The sequence below is a fragment of the Scyliorhinus canicula genome, chromosome 15, assembly GCF_902713615.1.
Source record: "Scyliorhinus canicula chromosome 15, sScyCan1.1, whole genome shotgun sequence".
NCBI classification, from domain to species: Eukaryota; Metazoa; Chordata; class Chondrichthyes; order Carcharhiniformes; family Scyliorhinidae; genus Scyliorhinus; species Scyliorhinus canicula.
Window position 1 is genome coordinate 121972871 of NC_052160.1, and position 24845 is coordinate 121997715.

The following is a 24845-nucleotide window of genomic DNA, read 5'->3' on the forward strand; positions in this document are numbered from 1 at the left end:
AAAGAAAAGTGTTTATTATCACAATCTTGTCATGAGTCCTCATGGGTACAGCACGTTGAGAAAAATGTTGTCTTTATTACTTCTTTTTAACGGACTTTCATGGCATGAGGAAGAAAAATTGTTCAAGCTTTTCCCAAAATGGGTACTTGACATCCACAAAGCAATTCATCTCCATGATTGTGTGAATGTGTCCACATTTTACAACATTTGATGGAGCTGCTCAGAAGTGGATATTTTGCTCCTGGTGATGTTGCCATGATGAGCTATTTTAATAATTAGCTTGAAAAAATTGTCATTGTTTGAATGATAGTCTAAGCAGTAATGTTATAGGGAAACATTTTTTTTTAAACGGAATAGTAAAATACAGTATTAAATGTGAATCCATTGCCCCCTTGCTTTCTTTTTCATTGGAAAGAAATTTATAAAATCTGTTATTCTAAACCCGCCTTGTGCAAGTACCATTCTTTGGATTAAGCACACAACCTTCATGCTTGCTAATGAACTGGACTCCTGTCGATATTGTTGCATGTTTTATACATTAAGGGCAGGATTTTCCATTCTCCGCCATTGCGTTTGGGAATCCCTCTCTGGCGGATAATGGTGTGTTGGACAAAAAATGGGATTGCGTCTGCTGGTACACCTGGCCCCAGTCTTCGCTTCCACACCGCTGCCCACTGCGGGCTACCTGCCTCGTGGCGGACGTGAACATGCAAAGTGCTGATTCATATACATCTGCATGAAATTAACGGGGTAGAAGCCCGGGGACCCTGGGAATTTGGCGGATGAGGGCTATGGGGTGAGGGTTGACTCCAGGACCCTCTCCTGGGATGAGGGGTCCTGTGTCTGGAAACCTGAAGATCACCCTTGGCATGGTGATCTCAGGCAGCCTTCTGCTCAAGAGCATCATCCTGGTCAGACGTTTGAAACTCTGAAGTGGCCTCCTTCCCCTGAACTGCTTGGCCTGACACCTGATGAGCAGTCCAGTGAAGAATCAATACATGAACACTTTCCCTTTCCTAACATCTGCTCCCTGAGCCCTATGTCCTTGAGATTGCAGCTTTTTGAAGTGGCAGAGCCTTCCTAGAAAGCCCTCAATACATTAAAAGGATTCAAGTCCCCTGTGCTCTGTTGAAATGCGAGGGATTCATTCATTTTCACAGAGCAGTACCTTTCACTGTGATTGACAGCTCAGTGGTTCAGACGCAGCTGCTAGGGGATTTGTTTATTTAACTTTCCCTTTATGCTTGAAAGCATCCCTCGCACCCTCATCAATCTTTTCTTTGTTTTAATTTTAATTTAGAGTACCCAATTCTTTTTTTCCAAATAAGGGTAATTTAGTGTGGCCAATCTGTCTATCCTGTATATCTTTGGGTTGTGGGCGTGAGACCCACACAGACACGGGGAGAATGTGCAAACGCCACACGGACAGTGACTCGGGGCCAGGATCGAACCTGGGTCCTCAGCGCTGTGAGACAGCAGTGCTAACCACTGTGCCGCTGCACCACCCCCAATCAATCCGAGCCACAGTGTTTATAAACACTCTTCTGAGGACAGCAAGGTGGCGCAGTGGTTAGCATTGCTGCTTCACGGCGCTGAGGTCCCAGGTTAGATCCCGGCTCTGGGTCACTGTCCGTGTGGAATTTTCACATTCTCCCCGTGTTTGCATGGGTTTCGCCCCCACAACCCAAAGATGTGCAGGGTAGGTGGCTAAATTGCCCGTTAATTGGAAAAAATGAATTAGGTACTCTAAATAAATAAACGCCATTCTAATGAATGACAGCTCCTGACCACTTCAGAGCAGCTAACTGGTTTTACTTTTGTAACCACAGAAAGCTTTTAGCGTTTTTGTAGTGGTTGCATAGTTACATAGAACATACAGTGCAGAAGGAGGCCATTCGGCCCATTGAGTCTGCACCGACCCTTTTAAGCCCTCACTTCCACCCTATCCCCGTAACCCAATAACCCCTCCTAACCTTTTTTTAAAAATCATGGCCAATCCACCTAACTCTTTGGACTGTGGGAGGAAACCGGAGCACCCGGAGGAAATCCACGCAGTCACGGGGAGAACGTGCAAACTCCGCACAGTGACCCAGCGGGGAATCGAACCTGGGACCCTGGCGCTGTGAAGCCACAGTGCTATCCGTTTGTGCTACCGTGCTGCCCTATTAGGCGCTGTCAATCATAGCAAGAATGCTTATAAACATACCTTAGAATCAATGGTGTTACTTCAGAAGCATTCAAATGTGAAGGGGGCATTGTGTTGAAACCATTAAGCAGTCAATCAAAAGATAGGTAAAGGTAGTAACTGAAATTGAACAAACAATTACCATTTCAAAGGATGATAATAATTGCTTATTGTCACAAGTAGACTTTCATGAGGTTACTGTGAAAAACCCCTGGTCGCCACATTCCGGCACCTGTTCAGGGAGGCTGGAACGGGAATTGAACCCACGCTGCTGGTCTGGTTCTGCAATACAAACCAGCTGTCAGCATACCATGCTAAACCAGCCCCTGTTTCTGTGGCTCTCTGAGGATTTCGTGCTTTTGTCGTGCTGTGAGCTTTCCAGGAAGACTCTGACACCTCGAAAATCAGCAGTTTTACAATCCTAACATTGAGGGAACAGGTGGAAGGAAAAGGAAAGTCTTTTTGGCTAGAATCGTCAATGATCTGCCTGATCTGTTCTGCACCTGTCTGGCAGAGCAATTTAAAGTGAGAAGGCCACATCAGCATTTAAACAGATAAGACTATACGATGAATTGGAAGAGAGGACTGCCCGAATTTTTTAAAATAAATTTAGAGTACCCAATTTTTTTTCCAATTAAGGGGCAATTTAGCGTGGCCAATCCACCTATCCTGCACATTTTTGGGTCGTGGGGGCGAAACCCATGCAAACACTGGGAGCATGTGCAAACTCCACACGGACAGTGACCCAGAGTCGGGATTGAACCTGGGACCTCAGCGCCGTGAGGCAGTAGTGCTGTCCACTGCGCCACCGTGCTGCCCCGAGACTGCCTGAATGAAACATGCACCCCCCCCCTCCCGCACCCCCAGTACCGTTCACCTGGTCCACATTTGTGGAGACCAGAGCAAAAGACGTCCAGCCTGGGTCTCCAAGGAGAGGGGATTCAATCCTGGGCGCTGGGTAGAATTGCTCACTTGAATATGCAAATGTAGGCCCTGCCCATTATAGGCAGAACGTAGTTTGTGACGTCAGGCGAGATCTCGTTAGATCCGGCAATTTGTAACGAGCCATTAACTCTCGCGAGAGGCCTCTCAGGAGATTTACCAGTCGCATCCCGAGTCCCAAACGGCACTGGCATCAGATCGCTCCATGGAATCCTTTTCTTGTATACCATGGATTTGGAAGAGGCTGAAAATAGTGGTTTGCTGCAAATTAATATACTTCAATGAGAAGTCAGGCATGATCCTAATTAAGAAAGAACTTCAGTAAATTTCAGCACCTTACTTGCCAGTGCAGTCACCTCCCCAGTGTTGTGACCCGTGGGCTGTTGTTTTGTAGTGAATTCCAGTTTGTAGCAGTGCACTTGGAAAGTGTCATTTGTTCCATTCCCCAGAGCATGTTTTTCAAACATTTCAGTGTTTTCTAATCCCAGATCTTTTGGCCTTTCTCCTTTCAGCACACAGTTAAATGTGCTGTTCTATTTTCAAGATACAGGCTGATTTTGCAGAGGACAGCTTACCAATAAAAGGATCCATCTAATTTTTGCAAATTTGAAGCACACTAATAAGAAACCAGATTATGCACTGCTATCAGATTGTAACCCAGAATTTAATACAAGACAATTGCGCTACATCTTGATTTGTGCACAGCATGCCTGTAAGTATAATAAATCTAAAGTATGCAATTCAAACGGTAAGGTTTCAGTGTGTTCTAGGCTGAAGTAAGTGAAGTTAAATGCAGAAAAATAATACGGCATCAACAAGCTGCTCCAAAGGAGGGAACTCTTTGTTAAAACAAGTTAGATGGATGTAAAAAGTTCACATGCATTGACATTGCACTGTGCAATGTTATGAAATTCCTCTGTCATTTTTAAGAAGCTTTACCTTAAATGTAACTCGAATTTCAGGCTTCTTCAGCGTAACTTCATTGCAGTGCTAATGCAAGCCTACTTGTGACAATGAAGATTATAAAGATTATTATTATGAGTGGCAAGTGACATTCGTGCCTTGCAAGTGTCAGGTATTATGGGCCAGGGTTTAGAGAACACCAAAGTGTATCATTGAGTTCACCTGACCCACAACTTTTAATAGATTTTTGGTTATGAAGAGCACCAGGACCCACTCTACAGGTGTGATGCAACAGAGATCTAAAGTACTTTTAAAACAAAACGATGTTTATTCTTTGAATCCAGTTAACATCCATAAGACAAATACTCCTTTTATCAAAGATAGCAGGTTTAAATTCTCTATTGAGAGCAGCTATCACTTTTTAAATTAGCAAGTGATCTGAAGACATTCTGTTTCATGAAGAGAGAGATCAAAATTTCACCTTGTTTGGCTGGATGCAGCTCCAACTCTGAAAACGAAACTAAAACACAGACACACACCAGCTTTTTACTCAAAGTGAAAGTAAAAAGCCACAACCCAGCTCCACCCACACTCTGACATCACTGCAGCTATTTGATAAACACCCATTTCTTAAAGGTACACCCGCTACAGCTATTTGATAAACACTCATTTCTTAAAGGTACTCTCACATGACACAGGCAATGACCATCTCAAACAAGAGAGAATCTAAACATCTTCCCTTGACATTCAATGGCATTAGCATTGTTTAATTCCCTACGATCAACATCCTGGGGGTTGCCATTGACCAGAAACTGAACTGGACCAACCGTATAAACACCATGGCTACCAGAGCAGGTCAGAGGCCAGCAATTCTGAGACTAGAATTTATCTTCTGACTCCCATCTGCCTGTCCATCACACAAGTCAGGAATGTGATGGAATACTCTCCATTTGCCTGGATGAGTGCAGCTCCAGTAACACCTTAATACCATCGAGCACAAATCAACCCATTTGACTGGCACCCCATTCACCACCTTCAGCATTCACTCCCTCCACCAGTGTTGCACAGTGGTAGCAGTTGTACCATCTAGAAGATGTATTGCAGGAACTCTCTAGCTTCCTTTGGCACATTCCAACCCGCAACCTCTACCGTAAAGAAGGACAAGAGCTGCAAACGCATGGGAACACCACCACCTTCAAGTTCCCCTCCAAGCCACACATCACCCTGACTTGGAACTCTTATCACTGCTCATTAATTGTCGCTGGGTTAAAATCCTGAAGCTCCCTTCCCGGCATCACTGTGGATATACCCGCACCCACCAGATGGACTGCAGTGGATCAAGAAGGCTGCTCACCACCAACTTCTCCAGCAGTAAAGGATGGGCAACAAACGCTGGCTCAGCCAACGATGTCCACATCCTGTGAAGATAATTTTTTTTAAAGCTCTTCAAATATGTATACAATATTGCACCATGCATTTTTATTTGCAGTCCGAATTGAGATGATGCTGGCAAGAGTGCTTCTGCATTGTGTAGGCAGAACATTCAACAGCCACTAATGCACTGGTGATGGAGGGGGAGAATGTTGAGTTTGGTGGCCCAGGCAATGATCAAGTAAACTGTCCTGTGTGATGTGGCTGTTCATTGGGAAGATTAGATTTTAGTCATTTTCAATTGAAATCAACCATTGGTGCTTTCTCTTTTTATCAGTCACTAATGCACAGAGATAATTTGCAACTGGAAATTTCTGTTCCCTCCATGTGCTTAGTCAAAATATTTCTGTGTACAATTACAGTGTTGCACAAAACAAGTCAACATGATCGCTGGCTTGTCTCAAAACAAATTTTGCAAACCAGGTGGCCTGCACAATAGAGGTAAACAAGCACATTCCCATTTGGAAAACGTGCCCTGCTCTCCCTCAACCTTAATTTAATTTGTATATCTCTCTAATATCTCTCTGATACAACTGGGCTTAATTACAGCATCTAGGTAAACAGAGGCTTCTATTCATAAGTTTCTTTTGTTTCGATGTTTGAAGAAAGCTTTTGTTTCCCCTACCCCCTCGCCCTCTTCCCCACAACAAAAGCATTTTGTTTTTAAGCTTTCCAATTACTGAAATGCTCTATGTAATCCTGAGGACGAACTGTCAGCATTTTTAATTCACTGATCTCTGGTATCTCTGTTGTAATTTTGTACACGTGTGTGTTATTGTTGCTTGGCAACTGTTAGTTCTACAGTGCGGATAAGCAGAATGCTGGCTTTGCGGCAAATTAAAGCACAATAGGTTATCTACGCGCTATTTATCATAGAACTGTCAGAACTGTTTGATTCTTCAGTAAAGCTTTCCAATAGGACTAGTCTGTAAATGCACCCTCAGCAAATACCTGTCGGCATTTCCCTTTCCCTGCATTTATGTGTGCTTATCTTAGTATCTTTTTTAATTACATTGAAGACGAACACAATCAGGCATCCCATTCAAATGCCTGATGCTGACAGAATAAGTAAATAACACTTGAATCGATTACTCTGAATTTATTTCTTTATTTGCCTCTTTCAGGTAACTCCAGTGTCTGGCCCACAGGAAGGGGGAACACAGGTGACCATTCATGGAGTCAATCTGGGCCTGGATTTCCTGGACATTGCCAACAGTGTACGTGTGGCAGGAGTGCAATGTATCCCACTGTTAGATGGGTATATAATCGCTGAACAGTAAGTTCAATCTACAATTTAGGAAATAACGAGTTTCATAAGCAAATTTTCTTCTCTTCTGGTTTGACTTTTGATCGGAACCGTCCCAGGTTCATTAACCAGTGGTCCAGCCTGGCAGCATTTTGTGCGAACTTGTAGAGGAATTTATAAAGCAGATCAGCTGAACCAAAGTTGAATCTTGTTTACTCTTGATATCTGCCAGCACTTGAGATTGAATTATTAATTTTAAATGCTTGCATTCCAAGTGAGTGACCTTGTCATTATTGCAGTCAACACTCATGTTCCTGTGATGAGTTTTATAATGTTACGGAGCTTGAAATTGTCAGCAGACATCAACTGGGCCTGGACGTTGTGTCAAGCACAGCACTGACTTCACTACTGAATTGTGTAGAGACTTGTTCATTTTTAATGGTGTTCTGCCGTCTTCCAGGCCACCCGTGTTATAGTTTTTAATTTCACCTGAAGTGTTCACACAAACCTAAGAACATCGGCCGAGTTCCCAGATTCAATCCCAGCTCTGGGTCACTGTCTGTGTGGAGTTTGCACATTCTCCCCGTGTTTGCGTGGGTTTCGCCCCCACAACCCAAAAGCTGTGCAGGGTAGGTGAATAGGCCACGCTAAATTGCCCCTTAATTGGAAAGAATTAATTGGGCACTCTAAATTTACACAAAAAAACATGAGAACTTTGGCTGTTACTGGGCCACAAGCGAGGTTGGAGTCTGTACCTTGGCAACATAGAGTAGAGTTTTACCTGCACAGTAATCACAGTAGTCGATTATTGAAGCCATCCGATTTTAATTCCATAAGAGGTAATGGGCCAGGTAACCACCTCGGGGGAAGAGGATGGAAATCTCCACATGTACCTGCAGCTGGATTGAGCTTGTCAGAAGATGTTCGGAACTTTCTGCTTTCTCCCTGCGACGAGCTGCTTTTGAATTCGGACTTGTGCATTCTTATTGACAATTGCCTTTAGTCTTGGGGAATAGTGGGTCTGTGCTGTAGATTTCTGGAATTTGATTTAGTGGTGCGTTTAAACTTCTTTTCCAATTCTTTGAGCCACTGCTGTGGCGCCTGAGGCTTGGCAGCAGCATGACTGAACTTGCTCACATCAAATCAATGGCAATCGCATTGTACAGTGCAGTAAATATGTCTCCAGCCGCATGTGAGATTTTAAATCAACTGCTGAAATAAGGTTCTTGCAGGTCAAGGGCTGTCATTGTATGTGATATATATTTTTTTGCATATCTATTCTCTCGCGCTCGGGTTTAGAGAAGTCAACGCTGCAAATTTCTTTCATTGTTTACTTCAACGTAGATGCAGCGTTTGATCTTATGCCCTGCGATTTCTTATTCTTTCCACCAGCGATTATTGTGCATCTAAACAGCAGCTTGCATTATCTGGCGCCTTTAGCAGAGTGAAACATCACAATGTTTCACAGGAGTGTTACTCAAAAGATACTCACACCAAGTCACAAAAAAACCATAGAATGCCAGCAGCAATACTGTAGGCCATTTAACCGTCACGTCTAACACTATCCACAGGAACAAGATACCTCGTGCCACCTCCCTGCCTTAGCCCTGCAATTATTTTTCTTTTCAGCTAATGACCCAATTCCCTTTTGAAAGCCGCAATGAAATTTTGCCCCCACCACACTCTGGCAGTGTACCCTAGAGCCCTGGTCACTCACAACATAAAGATTCTTGAACTTTCCGCCGATGGGAACGGTTCCTCTCTGCCTTCTCTGTCTAGACCCTTTGTCTTTTTGAACACTTCTAACAAACCTCCGCTCAACCATCCTTTCTCCCAAGAGAACAGCCCCAGCTCTTCTATCATCTATCCCTTGAACCAGTCTCCCGAATCTTTTCTGCACCCTCTCTAAAGCTTTCATCCCATTCTTAACACATTTCCAGAATTGGGGACACTACTCCAGTTGACACCGAACCCATGTTTTATAAAGGTTTGCCATGACTTCCTTGATATAGATATAGAACAGTACAGCACAGAACAGGCCCTTCGGCCCTCGATGTTGTGCCGAGCAATGATCACCCTACTTTAAACCCACTTAACCCGTATACCCGTAACCCAACAATCCCCCCATTAACCTTACACTACGTGCAATTTAGCATGGCCAATCCACCTAACCCTTTTTTGCCCTTGCTTTTTTATTTACCTATATTTATAAAACCTAGTATTTCATATGCCTTAATGATGGCATTTTTAATCTACCCTGCCACCTTCAGTGACTTTGGCACATAAACTCCCAGTCCAACTGCTACTTCATTCCCTTTGCAATTGTATCATCAATGTGTATTGGATTAGCATGATATAATTGCCCTTAGTGTCAGTGTCCTAAATGGTTATTTGGGGTTACAGGGATAGGGCGGAGGTGTGTGTTTAAGTAGGGTGCTCTTTCCAAGGGCCGGTGCAGACTAGATGGGCCGAATGACCTCCTTTTGCACTGTAAATTCTATGACTTGCCTCATTCTTCCCACCAAGATGTATCATTTCACACTTTCCTGCATTAAAATTTATACTATCACGTGTCTGCCAATTCTACCACCCTGTTTATATCCTTTGAAAGTCTATTACTATCCTCCTGACAATTCACAATATGTTCACGTTTGGGTAGTCCGCAGATGTTGAAATCGTACCCAGCATGCCAAGTCAAAGTCATTGATATAAATCAAGAAATGCTGTGGCCTTAATATCAAACTGGGGGGAACCTCACGAGACACCCCTGTCCACTCTGGAAAAGCAGCTGTTCGCCACTCCTCTTCCTGTTGTTCAGCCAAACGTTGTATCCATGCTGCCACTATCCTTTTATCCCACGGGCTTCAACTTAGCTGACAAACGTGTTATGTGACCTATTGGAGGTCCAGGTACATGACACCAGCTGCAATACCCTCATCAAACCAGGTTAGCAAGCAAGAGGGATTGATCAGTAGCTAGGGAATGGAATTTGAAATGGGGACTGTGTGCAGCTCGCTGGCTACACGGCCAGCTTTTGCTGCCATGTTTTGAAAATTGTTTGGGAGAAGAAAAATGTTCGGAAGCATAGCTCACGGCTTCACACCAGCAGGGTGGGGTGAAAAGGGTGCCCCGATCTCAAATATTAAAAAGACAGGAAATCCCCCTCGCCCAGCATACAAGGGAACACTCCCGTGCCGTGCCCCCCCCCCCCCCCCCCCCCCCCCTCCACCACCACCATCACCATCACAATGGAGCTCCCCAGAAGGCCTTCCTCTAGCTGCCCGGGTGTGTCTCTCTTCCCCCGCCCTGGAGCCTATGCTTACAGCCGCACCCCTGGAGAATTCCCTTCACCTGCTGCACGTTTGTGAGAAGCAGTTGTAAATCCCCATTCTAAAGATGGGGGAGGAGGGGGGGTGGGAAACAATATGGAGCGGAAGCTGCTAATTACATTTAAATGTATTTAAAGGGTGGGAACCTCACTATGCCACCAGTGAAGGGGGAAATCTGAAAAGGACGTCTTGCGGTTGACAATCTCATTTCCCGATTCTCGTGAGATTTTGCTCCCGTTTCCTCCGCTCGCAGGCCCAAATTCACGGCCGGCGATACTGGATGGCAAGAAAAGTCCCGCTTTCAGTGATTCTCCGATATGTAGGAGGCAAGAAGGAAAGTGCAGAATTTCCCAGCTGGACAACAGAGGAGACATTGGGGGAGGATGACGTGGTCAGCTGCAGGCCGGTCGAGAAGGACCTGGAAGGATTGGTTGTCACATTCTGATGGGATGTTATTTGTGATTTTGACAATAGCCGTTGCATGACTTGGCAGCGGCAGAAAACTGATTGGAGATTAAAACTCCAGTTACACCCACAATTTTGTGTTCTCCTAATTTATAGTACGTTATAATATTGTAAATTATGCTTATGATTGGTCGGTAACAAAAGACAACATTAAAGCCTTTTAAACGTGGCTTACACTTCTGGTAATAACGTTGCGATTTACTGCATTCAAGAATGTCATTGGTCAAATTATTTTGAAATTGAACAAAAGATGTTCTGATTACTGCATTCTATCTTTTGTGCATCTTTCCCATCCTGGTCTCTCACTGTGTCCTTTGATGCGACCTGTGCTATGAACAACTCGACTCTGCTATAGTGCTCTGGCTTCAGATGCAGTAACTCCTAACTCACATTAAAATCAAATCCAGATCTGGGCACCAGTTGAGGAACTATTATGTCATTTGGTAAGATCAGAGAATGTTCGGTCCTGCCAATTTTTGTAAACTATTTTGAACTGGAAACCGAACACATCTGCTGTAAATTTAAGAAAAAGGAGACAAATGAAAAAGATTTTACTGGTTTTCGATCTTTCAGCATGACTAAATTGATGTTGTGTGAGGCCCAGTGTTTTTCTGATTGTGTAGTTCCTAGACATCACGGAGGAAGGGAATGCATTACGAAGCTGTGTTGTGTTACGATTACAATCAGTTTGAACCCATTGCTGCTAGTATGATTGATGAGCGCAATAGTCTAATGGTTTACCTCATAATGCACATAAATCTGCCAATTATTACTTTGCACCATCTAGCTCTATCAGGAATGAATGGGCTTTGGTGCAAGATTACCCAAGCATGGCCCTGGCGCGGTGGACCACAAGGTGGGTCAAGGGGTTGAGTACATAATGGATTTGCCCTCCAAAGTGCATTCGAGCCCCCCCCCCTCCTTCTCTCCCCCCCCCTCCTTCTCTCTCCCCCCCCCCTCCTTCTCTTCCCCCCCCCCTCCTTCTCTCCCCCCCCTCCTTCTCTCCCCCCCCTCCTCTCTCCCCCCCCCCCCTCCTTCTCCCCCCCCCCCCCCCCCCTCCCTCCAGCTGACAGGTAGGCGCTGCCCGCCCCAACCTCTGGAATAATGAGTCACATGTGAGGGTGACCTGAGCCCCAGTGGCCTAATGGAGAAGGCACTGGCCTCCTAAGCCAGGGATTGTGGGTTTGAGTCCTATCTGGGGTGAAACATATTTTGGGCGGCATGGTAGCCCAGTGGTTAGCACTGTCGCTTCACAGCACCAAGGTCCCAGGTTCGATTCCCGGCTTGGGTCACTGTCTCTGCGGCGTCTGCACGTTCTCCCTGTGTCTGCGTGGGTTTCCTCCGGGTGCTCCGGTTTCCTCACACAAATCCCCAAAGACGTGCTTGTTAGGTGAATTGGACATTCTGAATTCTCCCTCAGTGTAGCTGAACAGGCGCTGGAATGTGGCGACTAGGGAATTTTCACAATAACTCCAGGGCGGTGTTAATGTAAATCTACTTGTGACAATAATAAAGATTATTATTATAGAAGAGGAGGTGAAATCACTTGATTCCTTTTGATGTGGTGAGGGGCTGTCAATCATAGCAAGAGTGTTTATAAACATTATGGTTAGTATCAAAGCAGGATATCATAGAATCATAGAATTTACAGTGCAGAAGGAGGCCATTCAGCCCATCGAGTCTGCACCGGCTCTTGGAAAGAGCACCCTACCCAAGGTCAACAACTCCACCTTATCCCCATAACCCAGTAACCCCACCCAACACTAAGGGCAATTTTGGACACTAAGGGCAATTTATCATGGCCAATCCACCTAACCTGCACATCTTTGGACTGTGGGAGGAAACCGGAGCACCCGGAGGAAACCCACGCACACACGGGGAGGATGTGCAGACTCCGCACAGACAGTGACCCAAGCCGGAATTGAACCTGGGACCCTGGAGCTGTGAAGCGATTGTGCTGTCCACAATGCTACCGTGCTGCCCCGAATACTTGAGATGTGTTTAAGCATGAAGGGAAAGATGGATAAACAATCCACCAAGCATCTGTCTTTGGACTAATAAAGCTGGCAATTACTGGCTAGCGTAATGTGTAAAATGTCAAAGGCTCAGGGGATTTGAAGGCTTTTCAAATGTACTTGTCCTTCGGGGAACCCTCTGACATTTGTAGCAGCTACTGCTTTAAACACATTTGTCTGAGGCAGCAGATGGTAGGCATGGGTGAGTAAAAATACCGTGATTTTTCACTGTGCTGCTTGGTCTGCTCTTCAGCTTTCAGGTCGGGGTTGCTGATGTGAGTGACTGATATTCATGACTGATGGTGGGGGGTGGGGGGGGGGGGTCCCTGATGAAGGCAAGGAGTCCCTGATTGTTGGGGGGGGGGGGGGGGGTCACCCTCTTGGATGCGTGCTGTGGGATGGAACCCATTATTCCCGTGGTTGGGGGCTGAGGTGGGAGAGGATTCCGCTACTTACCAGGGATTGGGATTGAAGGGGAGGGGGGGTCTGCAGAATTAGTATTGTATGTGTGGGGTGGGGGGGGGGGGGGGTTTCCTGCCGCCAGACCTCGGGATCAGGCCCACTCAAAATGGCGGCCTGATGCCAGAATTCAGGTGAGCTCTCCTTCATGCATATATTTGCATGGCAAACGAGTGAGACTCTCACCTGGGCCCCGCTTCTAGTGGGGACCAGTCGATTTTCTGTTGGCGGGAGCACTTAGTCTTCAGCAGGAGCATTTAAGTCTCCAGAACAGAGAATCCAGATCAGTATATAATGTTCCAAGTGGGTTTTTTTCAGTTGCATTCTGTATCCCAAGAATGAGCAAAACTGAATTATTCTAATACTATGTTAATGCTTGTCAACTATTATAATGCAACTCTCTAAAGTTTTAACACCTAACTCTTTTAAAAAAAACTATATTCAATGGAACACAGAACAGTGATCATTAAACCGCTGGTAATTTTGCAGGTAGCAAAGGCACTGGTAACTGGAGGAGCATTTAATTGGATTATTTGTTACTAATGTAAATCAGAGCATTTTATTGTTTCTACTTAATTTATTTGATAATACAATCTTGGAAATTACTCAGTATTGATATAAACTTTGCTCAAGAATGTTAAATTTCAAAATGAGTGTTGAACTCTTGCCTTTGTGATTGATTGAAGTCATCGACTGAATGGGTGAGTTAGACGGACCAAGCGGGACCCATGAGTCATCCAGTTAATCAGGGCCACAGCAGAAATGCCCCAATGGTGGACAAGGACAACATGGGACATGGCCTTGGCCTTGACCAAATATACTGAAGACACCCACTAATTAAAGCCCATCTAGCTCATCTAGCACTCCGTAAAACTGTAATCCATGAGAAACCAACATAATTAGAAGCGACGACAATTTTTAATTTCAAAAAAATGTTTTCAATCTTGCGTGGTATTTGTGCCCTGTGGACTGTTACACTTTCCTGTCGATTAGAATGCCACAGATATAAAAGATTAACACGTAGAGAGGGTGAAACAGATCTATACACAGTTTCTTCTCCAGTTGCAGTAATACTCTCTGGCCTTGGACTGTTAAACCTGTGGGTATTAATAATCTTATTAGTGCCAAAAATCGAACATTTAACATGTTTAAAATAAATTGAGCTCTGTAAGAGTTAACTCCCTCATAAAAAAAAATAATTTCTGTATGAGGGAAGTGATTTATTTAGACTTCCATCTTTAGACCAGTTTCCTGCTGTGAATCTGTCCTTTGGGAACTAATCTCAATAAATTTTAACCAAATGAACATTTGTATTCATGAAAACCAGCGATTAGCGCTTTGAATTCTGAGATAAGATTTCAAAATCAATATGAACATTATTGGCTCGAAATTGCTGTTGTCAGACAAACATTTAAAAGTACATATGCGATATTCCCCAGCTCATTATTTTAACCTATATCTTTTGTTAAATTAGAGGACAAAAGATCATCCATAACGTTTTAAGCATTTGCCAGTATGACTTCTAGCTCTATAATTAATTTTTCAATTGAGTGTAGGATTATTGCCGATGATTTGAACTCTTGAGGTGCATGGTGAAATTGGAAATGTGGTGTTTGGAAGCCAGTTTATAATTCTGCTGAACAGTGCACACACAATATCTTCTTATAGTCTCAAATTCCATGTTCTGTACACCCTTGTTAATTCAGAATCTGTTCTTCAGAACTTGTTAGTTAGGAAATATATATCCTTTAAAGCAATAGATTCACTCTCCTCTCCCGTTTATCTGAATTTTCTCCCAATATTTCATGTGCTGAAGTAAATTATCCTGTAAGATTTATGACTCCATTGTTCAAAATTAAAGCTGTCACGAAGCAGCCAGACTGAACACTCAATTGGTGCATTTACACATTGACCTTTAGAAATGCGCTGGTCCTTGGCCAGACCTTTGTCTGAAGCATTCAAGCTGTGTAATAAATGAAATGAACCAGTTTGGTCTGCCAACACTTTGTGCAATATATACAGTCTGATATCTCCTGCAAAATTCTGCTGGATAAGTTTAACATTCGCTGTGATTAATGCATGTTTGCCATTAATTCTACTACTATTTGAAGTAACAGAGTCATTTTTTGATGGACAAGCAGAACCAATGTTGAAGAGAAATTATCCAGGTTTGCCAGTATTGCAGTACTGAAGGGAAAGTTTCATTTAGTGGTGTCCATTTCATCTATCCAACCAGTAGGTGCCTCCATGGATAATGCTGTTATCCTTCAGGGTGTCACCATCTTAGTTGTTGACAGATCCATAGGGTGGTGTGTTTAAAGGGATGATTGGGCGCACAGTAAATCCAACAGGCAGGCTTCCCGATACCTACCTGCTCCACGATTGTTTGAAACTGTACATGGTAGGGGTGTGGCAGGAGACGTGTCGCTCCTGCCTTTGGCCAACCTATTGAGATCAAGTAACCAATTTATAGCCACTTAAGAGCCTAATCCACCACTACCCATGGCAATTTACCACCGGTGGAGGGAGACTCTTTGGGAGGCTCGGTACTTTTAGCTGTGGAGGCTACTGTTAGGCAAAGTGGGAAATCTCCTTTAGCAGCCTTCTGGGCTAATTGTAGGCAGCCGCCTCCCCCTCTCCCAGGTACTTCCCCATTTAACCCTCTGCCCCAAGCCTCTTGAAACCGTCCCTCTTGTCTTCCTTGCCAGGATTCTTGACTCCTGACTTGCCTGGGCATCTCGGTGTGTTGGGACTACAGAACTGCCCGTCACCTGATTGATCAGCTGCTCTCTGGACTCACTCGAGAAAGGGGCGGAAACTTTACCTGAAAACAATTAGCAGTACTCCTAGCTGCCGTGGGGGTGAGTTATAATGGCAGAGCACAAAGTCACTCGGCCCATCAAATCCATGCGGATGTTGAATGTGCTGGTTTGAAACATAACATTAACAAAACATAGAATGAACAAGAAATGTGAAAAAGAGAACGTTGGTTCAGGAGGCAGTATGGAGTGTAGCACTAATGGTTGGTTTCAAAATTGGGCCAGAATTAAAACACTAAGACCTGTGCACATCCACGGGGAAAATTTTAGAATATTTGCACAGATACCTAAAGCAGGGATATCACCACAAAAGTCCTAAACCCAACATTGGCTTGTGGATGGCTGGGAAATCTAGCCCAGTATCATAGAAACCAGAAGTAGGCGATTCAGCCCTTTGGGCCCACTCCGCCATTTAATGTGATCATGGCTGATCTTCAATCTCAATGCCATATTCCCGCTTTCTTCCCATACCCCTTGATACAATTGAAATCTAAAAAAAAATGATCCAGTTCCTGTGCTGTAATTTTCTTTGTTCTTTTTGGAAAATAGGCGACAGGTTTAGATAAAGGATCTGGATCGGCGCAGGCTGGGAGGGCCGAAGGGCCTGTTCCTGTGCTGTAATTTTCTTTGTTCATTTTGGAAAATAGGCGACAGGTTTGGATAAAGGATCTGGATCGGCGCAGGCTGGGAGGGCCGAAGGGCCTGTTCCTGTGCTGTAATTTTCTTTGTTCTTTGTTCTATCTTTCTCTTGAATACATTCACTAACTTGGCCCCCACAGCCTTCTGTGGTTGAGAATTCCATAAGCTCACTTCCCTTTGAGTGAAGAAACCTTTCCTCAACTCAGTCCCACATGGTCTACCCCGGATCCTCTGGCTGTGTCCCCTGCTTCTCCTTCTCGATTCCCCAACCAGGAAAAACGTACTCCATGCATAAAGTCCGTCCAGCCCTGTTCAAATTAAATACATTTGAATCAGATCTCCTCTCATCCTTCTAAAATCTAGTGAATACAGGTCCAGTCGAACCTCATAAGACAGACCCACTAACCCCAACATCAGCCTAGTGAACTTCTGCTGTACTCCCTCAATGGCAAATATATCCTTTCTTAGGTCAGGAGACCAAAACTGCACGCAATATTCCAGGTTCTTCTCGCCAAGGTCCTGTATAACTGCAGTAAGACACTCCTACTTCAAATCCTATTAAACTGAAGTGAAATAGTGCAGATGCTGGAAGTGTAAATAAAAAAAACAGAAAATGCTAGAAATACTCAGCAGGTCGAGCAGCATCTGTGGAAAGTGAAATAGAGTTGAAGCTTCAGGTCACCAAGCTTTCATCAGAATTGATTCTGATTTAAGTTCCGATGAAGGCTCTCGGGCCTGAGAATCATTAACATTGCTCCCCTCTCCACAGATGTTGCCAGACCTGCTGAGTATATCCATATCTTCGAAGTTACTTTTGGCTCACTTTCCCTTCTAATAATCAACTTTTTTGTGCAGATGGTCTGAATGGTTACCTCACCTCAACAACAAGAGGGGCCATTGATGTGCTTTGTTGGTTTTTCCAAAAGAAAGGGCCTTCTCCGCCAACAACTTGCAGTTTTGTCAATTTTAGTTGGAGCTGATTTAAACTTGGAGAAATACCACAATGGGATGTTGCTAACTGACTGCTTTCTATTTTTAATATTAATTATGTACTAAAATCCGCAAAGTCATTGCTTGCAGAGATTAAACCCTCTTCCGTTGTCAAAGCTCAACTCTGTAATGGAGGAGGGGTTGGGGTAATGGAGGAGGGGGAGGGGGGGGAACGTTATCTGATTTAGCTGCCTAATGGCAGTTGGAATGGCACCAATGGCTCGTGCAAAGCCACATCGGCGGTGCTTCATTTCCATGTTAACGAGGTGTGTGCTTAAGCCATTTCCAATTTAGTGCATCACCCCTTGAAAATAGTTTTGTGGGATTTTATGAGGAAGGAGCAATGTTGTAGTGACAATAAAGTATCATTGCTAAAATTGATTCATGCAAATATTATGTCATTCATCAGCATCTAGTTCTATCCTAAAGTGAGAAAATTAAGAAATGTCTGTACATCATTAATTCTACTTCATTAACTTAAAGACGCTATTAGATTTTTAACAAATTGTGTGCTGTTAAAGCATATTATTCTTTCCTTTGTATTACGTTTTGCCTATGGTTGAATGCTAATCATTCTGGAATTACTGTGCTATCTTAAAAGAGGCAGTAACATGTCTGAGAATCACTGTTTTTTAAAAAATCTGCACCCAATGATGTTTGCATTTTGTTCTGGTAAATTGCTTTTAGAGTGGTTTGTGAAAGTCATAGAGTTGTCTTTTACTGTTGTTCAGTTTGCTCATCTAATCTGCCATTACTTTGTTGTGTGGAATGATGGAATATCGCAAAATGAGAGACAAAGTGATGGTTAATGGTCATAAATGGCTTTGTACGGCACTCTCTTTCTTCCGGAGTTAATCTTAGTATTATATTTTCATGTTTTCTTTTTACCCCGTATAATTGAAATTCGCCATGTGCTACTTTGCTGTAGGGGACAATTTGTTAGTTGTGCAGGAGTGTGACAGCAGCTTAATCTGTCCCGCTCTCTGCCAAGGAGCATTCATTTATTTCAGTAGAAAATGTCAGCGTAAAATTAGAAAGCAGCCATTTAACGGCAGATGCGCATACAAGTGCTGGAAGGTGACATATGTTCTAATTCTGTGTTCTTACTTTCATGCTTTCTTTGCCAGAATTGTGTGTGAAATGGGGGAGGCGAAGCCTCACAAAGAATCTGGTCCCGTGCAGCTCTGTGTCGGGAAGTGTAAACCTGAATTTATGACCGAGTCTTCACAGCAGTATACCTTTGTGGTGAGTCAATCTGAGAATGAGTTGCTCAGTGACCAGCTGAGAAATGTCATTGTGCCACAAAACCCATCCCAGGGTATAAAAAGATAAATTAGGATTTTTTTGTCGCTTTTGTACAATCTACTTTATATTTTAGATTTACTTTGATCTTAAAATCGCCCCATGATGTGGTGGTACCTAATAAGTGCTTCCTGATTTATCTTCTCTCCTTCCGAGACCGGCTTTAGTCCTTCTACCAGGTTTCTTAGTTGTTTGTTACATTTACTCTACTCACTTAATAGTCAGGATCAAATCTAACCATAATAACTGAGAAAAAGAGACACAGTTACAACTTTTTATTGATGTTCCCAACCGGCACCAGAATTTAATATACTCAAAATGTTCTTGATTTCTGACTTTCTGACCACACAATTGTAGTACTCAATTCGGACTCTGAACATTGGAGTTCCAGCAAAGTTACATTCGCTTTCGGCGCCATCGGAAAATTCCAGCCACAAACAAGGACTGTCAATTTTGGCCTATGTTTTCCTTTCCCACTCGGCCTTTACTGTTGTTGCCTTTGTCTTCCGTACTTCCGTAGGGCACTTGTTTGACTCTGTGTGCGAGTATCTCTGTCTCCTTACCTATTTTCTATCTTGTCTGTCTGTTATTTCTCTGCGTTATTCTTGTTTGTTTACACTCCTGCATTTCCCATCTCTAATTACTTAATTTATTTGCCTCATGTTCTCGTCATCCCAACTTCAAGGATCCTCTGAGCATCATGAAATTGTTGAGTTTCCATGAACACTGGGAATTTTGTAGAACAAGTGAGCTGAGAATATTTTGCCCCAATAAAGTTCCTGTGCGCACAATTTCATGGAAAGTACCGAACCTTTCAAAATAAGAGAATTTAAATTTGTGCATTAGAGTCTGCTGGTCTGATTTGGTCTGAAAGCTGAAGGTTTCACTGAATTTATTTAAGGTACTGCAGTTCATTGCTGGCAGACATAATGGTGTGTGGTATGTATAAACACACTGTGCGGGTATGCACATGCATCAATGTCTCTATGTACCGCAATATTGATTTCCCTGAGGATCGTTGAAGGCACTCTTTTCCGAATTGCCTTCAGGAATTTCTGTGAAAGCTGAAATCTATCACTTTTGGACAATACCAAATTACTAAATAACCAAATTGTCCAACCTAAATTCAGTTTTTATTAAAAGAAAGATCATCATTACCATTTTTGTTGCTTTAAATAAGTAATTTGTTTGCATTTTATACTGTTTAAAAATTGAACATTTGTCAAAAAAACAGGCTGGACTCCCACTTTCCCAACTTCTTTTATCGCAGTGTCCCAAACATTTTCACAAGTTTTCTATTTCCTCCATACGAAATGTGTTTCACCAACCATCAAAGAATATTCTGATTACTTGATTAGCATTACAATGAGGGATTGATTCTATTCTCGTGAAGCAAATTTGACTGACACTGTTTGAGCTAAAAATTATTCAGGCTGCCTTTGGTAATGTACACCAGATCTGGAACCATGTTGTGAGAGTGAAAGCAAAGTGAATAGATTCCTTTAAAAATCACCTTTTCGCAACATGCATCAGAAGCTATTATTTATTTTTGTTAGTTAGCCATTCAGCAAGGGGAGTGCAGGAGGGGGGCTGAAACTTGAGCTCACTTATTTGAAGAATGTGCTCCACTGCCCAAGGTATTTATGGTAATTTGTTTATTGCCTTTTGTTCTTCCAAAAGTTAATGCAGTTCCAAAAGCCTTTCAGGTGGTCTCAGAAATACTGCCATGCAAAACCAACTGTATAATTCAAGCTGATAGCGCTGGCGGTAAAAGTTAAATGAATGAAAAGGAGGGCAGTCATTGAAGGTATTCTTTTCAAACCTTCAAAGATGACAGCCTTCAGAGATATGTAGATTCCACTACGCGCCCTTGGGAAGGGAGAAGAAGGGGAGTTAAATAAATGTAAGCCAAGGATCTTTGGTATGCTATCATCGGAACGATACATCATGCAAAAAAAACTCTTTAATAGCATCAGTCAGAACAAACCGGAGAAGTAATTTTATTTTTTAATCAGGCCTTTGTCTCTGTTTCTCTTCAAGTGATGTCTTTGTTTCCTCGTTTCCTTTCGACAGAAGCCTTCTCTGGAGGAACTGAACCCGAGTCGAGGTCCTGAGTCTGGGGGGACGATGGTAACGATTACGGGAAAATATCTTGGAGCCGGCAGCAGCGTCAATGTGCTGTTTGGGAATCAAACCTGTGAGTTTTACAGGTGAGGGGGAAAAAAAAGCACATGCGATGCCCAGCATTCTAGAAGCTAGACGATCGTTTAGCGTTGAGTTGGAACTGTCCTTTCGCTCTTAGCGGAAGCATTTAATTTATTGAGTGAACTGAGTCGCAATCATAAGGTGTGAACTTTACTGTTATTCATTATTTTTTTATATTATGCCTATTCCAGATATGGTGAGAAAACTTGATCTGTTTTGTGCTGAAAATAATTGGCATGGTTGATATCAGCTAAAGTGATTGTGATATAATTAGGGCAAGTATCTCCTGCTATAATTTATCATCACCAATTGGAAAATACGAAATTGATGCATCGCTTAGATAGCAATTTCAAATGTCATAAATTAAAAGGGACAAAATTTGCCCAATACTCTGTTATTGCAATCAATGGCAGCTTTGACCCAACGATAGCCAGATGATGATACATTTGAATAATTTGTATCAACTTAGGATCTTATAAAATGGAGCTGTCGGTACTTCCAGATATATTCCAGCTATACTGATCATGTCAACACATGCAATTAGCAAAAATAAAGGAAGCACTAACCTTTCAAGCCTGTATTGGATTCAAACCAATGACATATAAGAAGGCCTTGTGTGAATAGATGCAAGGAGGAAGTCACAAAGGAACATGTGGATCAATTAAGTGAGTGGGCTAAACTATGGCCAGAGGAGCTAATGGAGGAATTGTCAGGTCATCCAACTTGGCATCAAGAAAGATAAATGAGAGTATTTGCTAAATGGTAAGAAACTAGGATCTGTGGGGGGGGGGGGGGGGGGGGGGGGGGGGGGGGGGGGGGGGGGAGGGGGGGGCAAGATGTTTGGGTGCCCACTTACACAAATCACTAAAAGCTAGTGGTCAGGTTAAAAAAAAATCAATCAAAACGTCTAATGGAATGTTGGCCTTTGCCTCCAAAGGACTGGAATGAAAAGAGAGAAAGCTATGCTTCAGTTGTATGGAGCACAAATTCTATTTGCATTCCCTCCAGTAATAGAAAATTGATGGATAATCTAATTCAGATGTTTAAAATAACAAAAAGTATTTGATAAGGTACAGTAGGAAAGCTTTTTCCTTGTATATGGAGCTTAAGTAAAAGGGGACATAATCTTAAAATTGGAGCCAGGCCATTCAGAAGTGAAATAAGGGAAACACTTGATCACACAGTCGATAGTACACGTTTGGAACTGTCCTCAAAAGTCTGTGGATAGAGGGTTGGCATGTGGCGCAGTAGATAGCATTGGGACTGCGGCGCTGAGGACCTGGGTTTGAATCCCAGCTCTGGGTCACTGTCCGTGAGGAATTTGCACATTCTCCCCGTGTCTGCGTGGGTTTCACCCCCACAACCCAAAGATGTGCAGGTTAGGTGGATTAGCTACGCTAAATTGCCCCTTAATTAGAAAAAAAAATAATTGGGTACTTGATAATTTTTTTAAAAGACAGTGGATAGTGGGTCGGTTGAAGTTTTCAAGAGTCGGATTGATTGATTTTTGTTAGCTGAGGTTATTGAGGAATATGGAGCAAAGACGGATAAATCAGGTTGAGGCACAGATAAGACCTGCTCAAATTGAATGGCTAACAAACTCAAGTGGCTGAATGACCGACTTCTGTTCCATTGTATGTTCAGGCAACAATGCAGAGAGGCCTGCATTCAGGTATAACTCAAAGTATATGCTTCAGGTAACGGAGCAAACTATATTTTAAAAAATGAACACATTCTTTCCTGTTAAAACACGGGCGGACATAACGGCAATACTGGGAGGGAAGTCAGAAATATCAGCATTGGGTAATCTTCCCAGCGGCAGGTCACCACTGGCAGAGTTTACCCGTCCAGCAGTGGCAGGTAGCCAATCTGCAAAACTAACGTGCCCATTTGTGAGGTTATCGCGATCTTCCCAGTGGTGGACAGGTTTGATGTCCAAATCTGGCTGGTGCTTGGAGGGACATTGCTAGTGGCTGGCCAAGGAAAAGGAGCTCTTTAAGACTGTGGCACTTTTTCGTTTCCCTTCCCAGAACACAGCACCAGAGAAGCAGCGATCTGCAGGCCACAACAGTGGCTGCTCGCCATCACATTTCACTCCACATAGAAGACCTAGAAGTTGGGGCTATTATTTGTTTTATTAAATTGAATACCTTTTCAAATGGAGATTTATGTTTCCCCTCATGTAGGTGCAGTGCCCATTTCTGCTGTGGGAACTAACATCTTTCTACGGCTACAGGCCTTCCGTTTAGATCTGCAGCCTCGGGAACATCCCCTCACTGTACATTTATTCATTTATTTTATTCATTTAATTTTAGTGTACCCAATTCATTTTTTCCAGTTAAGGGGCAATTTAGCGTGGCAAATCCACCTAGCTTGCAGACCTTTTGGGTTGTGGGGGTGAAACCCACGAAAACACGGGGAGAATGTGCAAACTCCACACGGACAGTGACCCAGAGCCGGGATCGAACCTGGAACCTCGGCGCCATGAGTGCCACCGTGCTGCCCCAAATGCTGTAAATGAATCTGTATTTTTTGAGGTGGTGGGAGTATCACCTTTAATAGATAATCCTGTTGTTTTTCAAAAAAGCTCAAAAGAATGCAGATGGCTTGCCAATAAGAGGTTGGCCATTTAGTATTGCACTATTTTTGTTTAATCCTTGCACCATCTGCCATTTAATGTACTTCAGTCCGGGGACCCATTTTTACCAACCGGCCAACCATTGGGACCCAACCTGGCCGACCTTCGCGGCCCACGCCGACCGAACGTCGTGACCCACGCCGACCGAACTTCATGACCCACGCCGGCCGACCTGCGCGACCCATCATTTTCTCTTACCGTGTTTGCTGCTGACAAAAGTGGAGGAAATGGTTTTGGGTCCCTTTGTCCCTTGTACATGCTCCTCCAATGGAACCTGTTGGATGAAGGTGAAGCCTTCTGGTGTCGGAAAGTATGAATTCTCCATCTGTCCAAAGTTCTAAATTTTTTTCCTGTAAAGTTTTATCAAATAACCCCCCCCCCCCCGAACTTGTAAAAACAAATGAGTAAAATAAATGAAAAAAATGAATAAAACCTCCCCCAAACTTGTTTAAAAAAATAACACAAAATGAATAACATAAATAAATAAAAACCACTACAGAACTTGTGAAACAAAATGCTGCAACCGTTAAAAACAAATAGCGGTTGCACTGCGCATGCGTGCCCGATTTGCGCATGCGCACCGATCATCGTTTGCGCATGCGCAATGCTGCCGAATTTTTGTTTGACATGTTCCCGGCCGCTTGCAGCCGGCGTTATGAAAAGCCGGCTGCTGCGTGGGATTTGCGCGATCGGGAGCGCCGCGGACATCGGCTCCACGACCCTTCCGACACCCGCCCGCGACCCACCCGCGGGTTGCGCCCCCGACTTTGAAGAACACTGATTTACTTAATATGGATTCTTTATATTGCAATGGTGGTGGCTTATTGATGAGATCTTGAGACCTGAGCATTAAACATAACACCTTAGGCTTTAACTAGAGTTCCAAGTATGGCCTGAATTGTGTTGTTACCACCACTCAGGCTAGATTCTTGCAGAATTCTTCCAGACTGTTCTCAGGCTCTGTGACAAAATGCATCTCAGTGTAGGTGGTACCACCCTCCAGTCCCGCGTGAACTCTTACTCTCCTGAGAACCCACTGCATGCAGGCATGTATCATCACATCCCCCATTTTCAAAAACATTCACCTCTTTCTAACAGAGAAAACAATAAAATATTTACTTCATAACATGGTTCTTTCACATCACGATCTGCCACATGTGAAGGAAAGGTAATAGTACTCTACGTTTCTGGTACTTGGGTCATGTGATAGTTTCTTCTCTTTCCAGAATTTCAATTCGGCACCTTTTTCATTGAACATTTTATCACATCAGTGCTTG

At 43.4% G+C, this 24845-nt stretch overlaps 1 protein-coding gene and 1 non-coding gene across 4 annotated transcripts in view; both read left to right on the top strand.

Annotated features, from left to right (window-relative positions):
• Nucleotides 1-24845, top strand: part of LOC119978730 (plexin-A2-like) — a 512723-nt gene that overhangs the window by 368959 nt on the left and 118919 nt on the right. For all 3 annotated transcript variants that reach the window (XM_038820560.1, XM_038820562.1, XM_038820561.1), the window contains 3 exons: nucleotides 6586-6737; nucleotides 18551-18668; nucleotides 20799-20935. In XM_038820560.1, the coding sequence (XP_038676488.1) occupies nucleotides 6586-6737; nucleotides 18551-18668; nucleotides 20799-20935 (407 nt within the window). The remainder of the gene's footprint in view (nucleotides 1-6585; nucleotides 6738-18550; nucleotides 18669-20798; nucleotides 20936-24845) is intronic.
• Nucleotides 11632-11704, top strand: trnar-ccu. Its single transcript has one exon. It is a non-coding gene; the product is annotated as a tRNA-Arg (tRNA).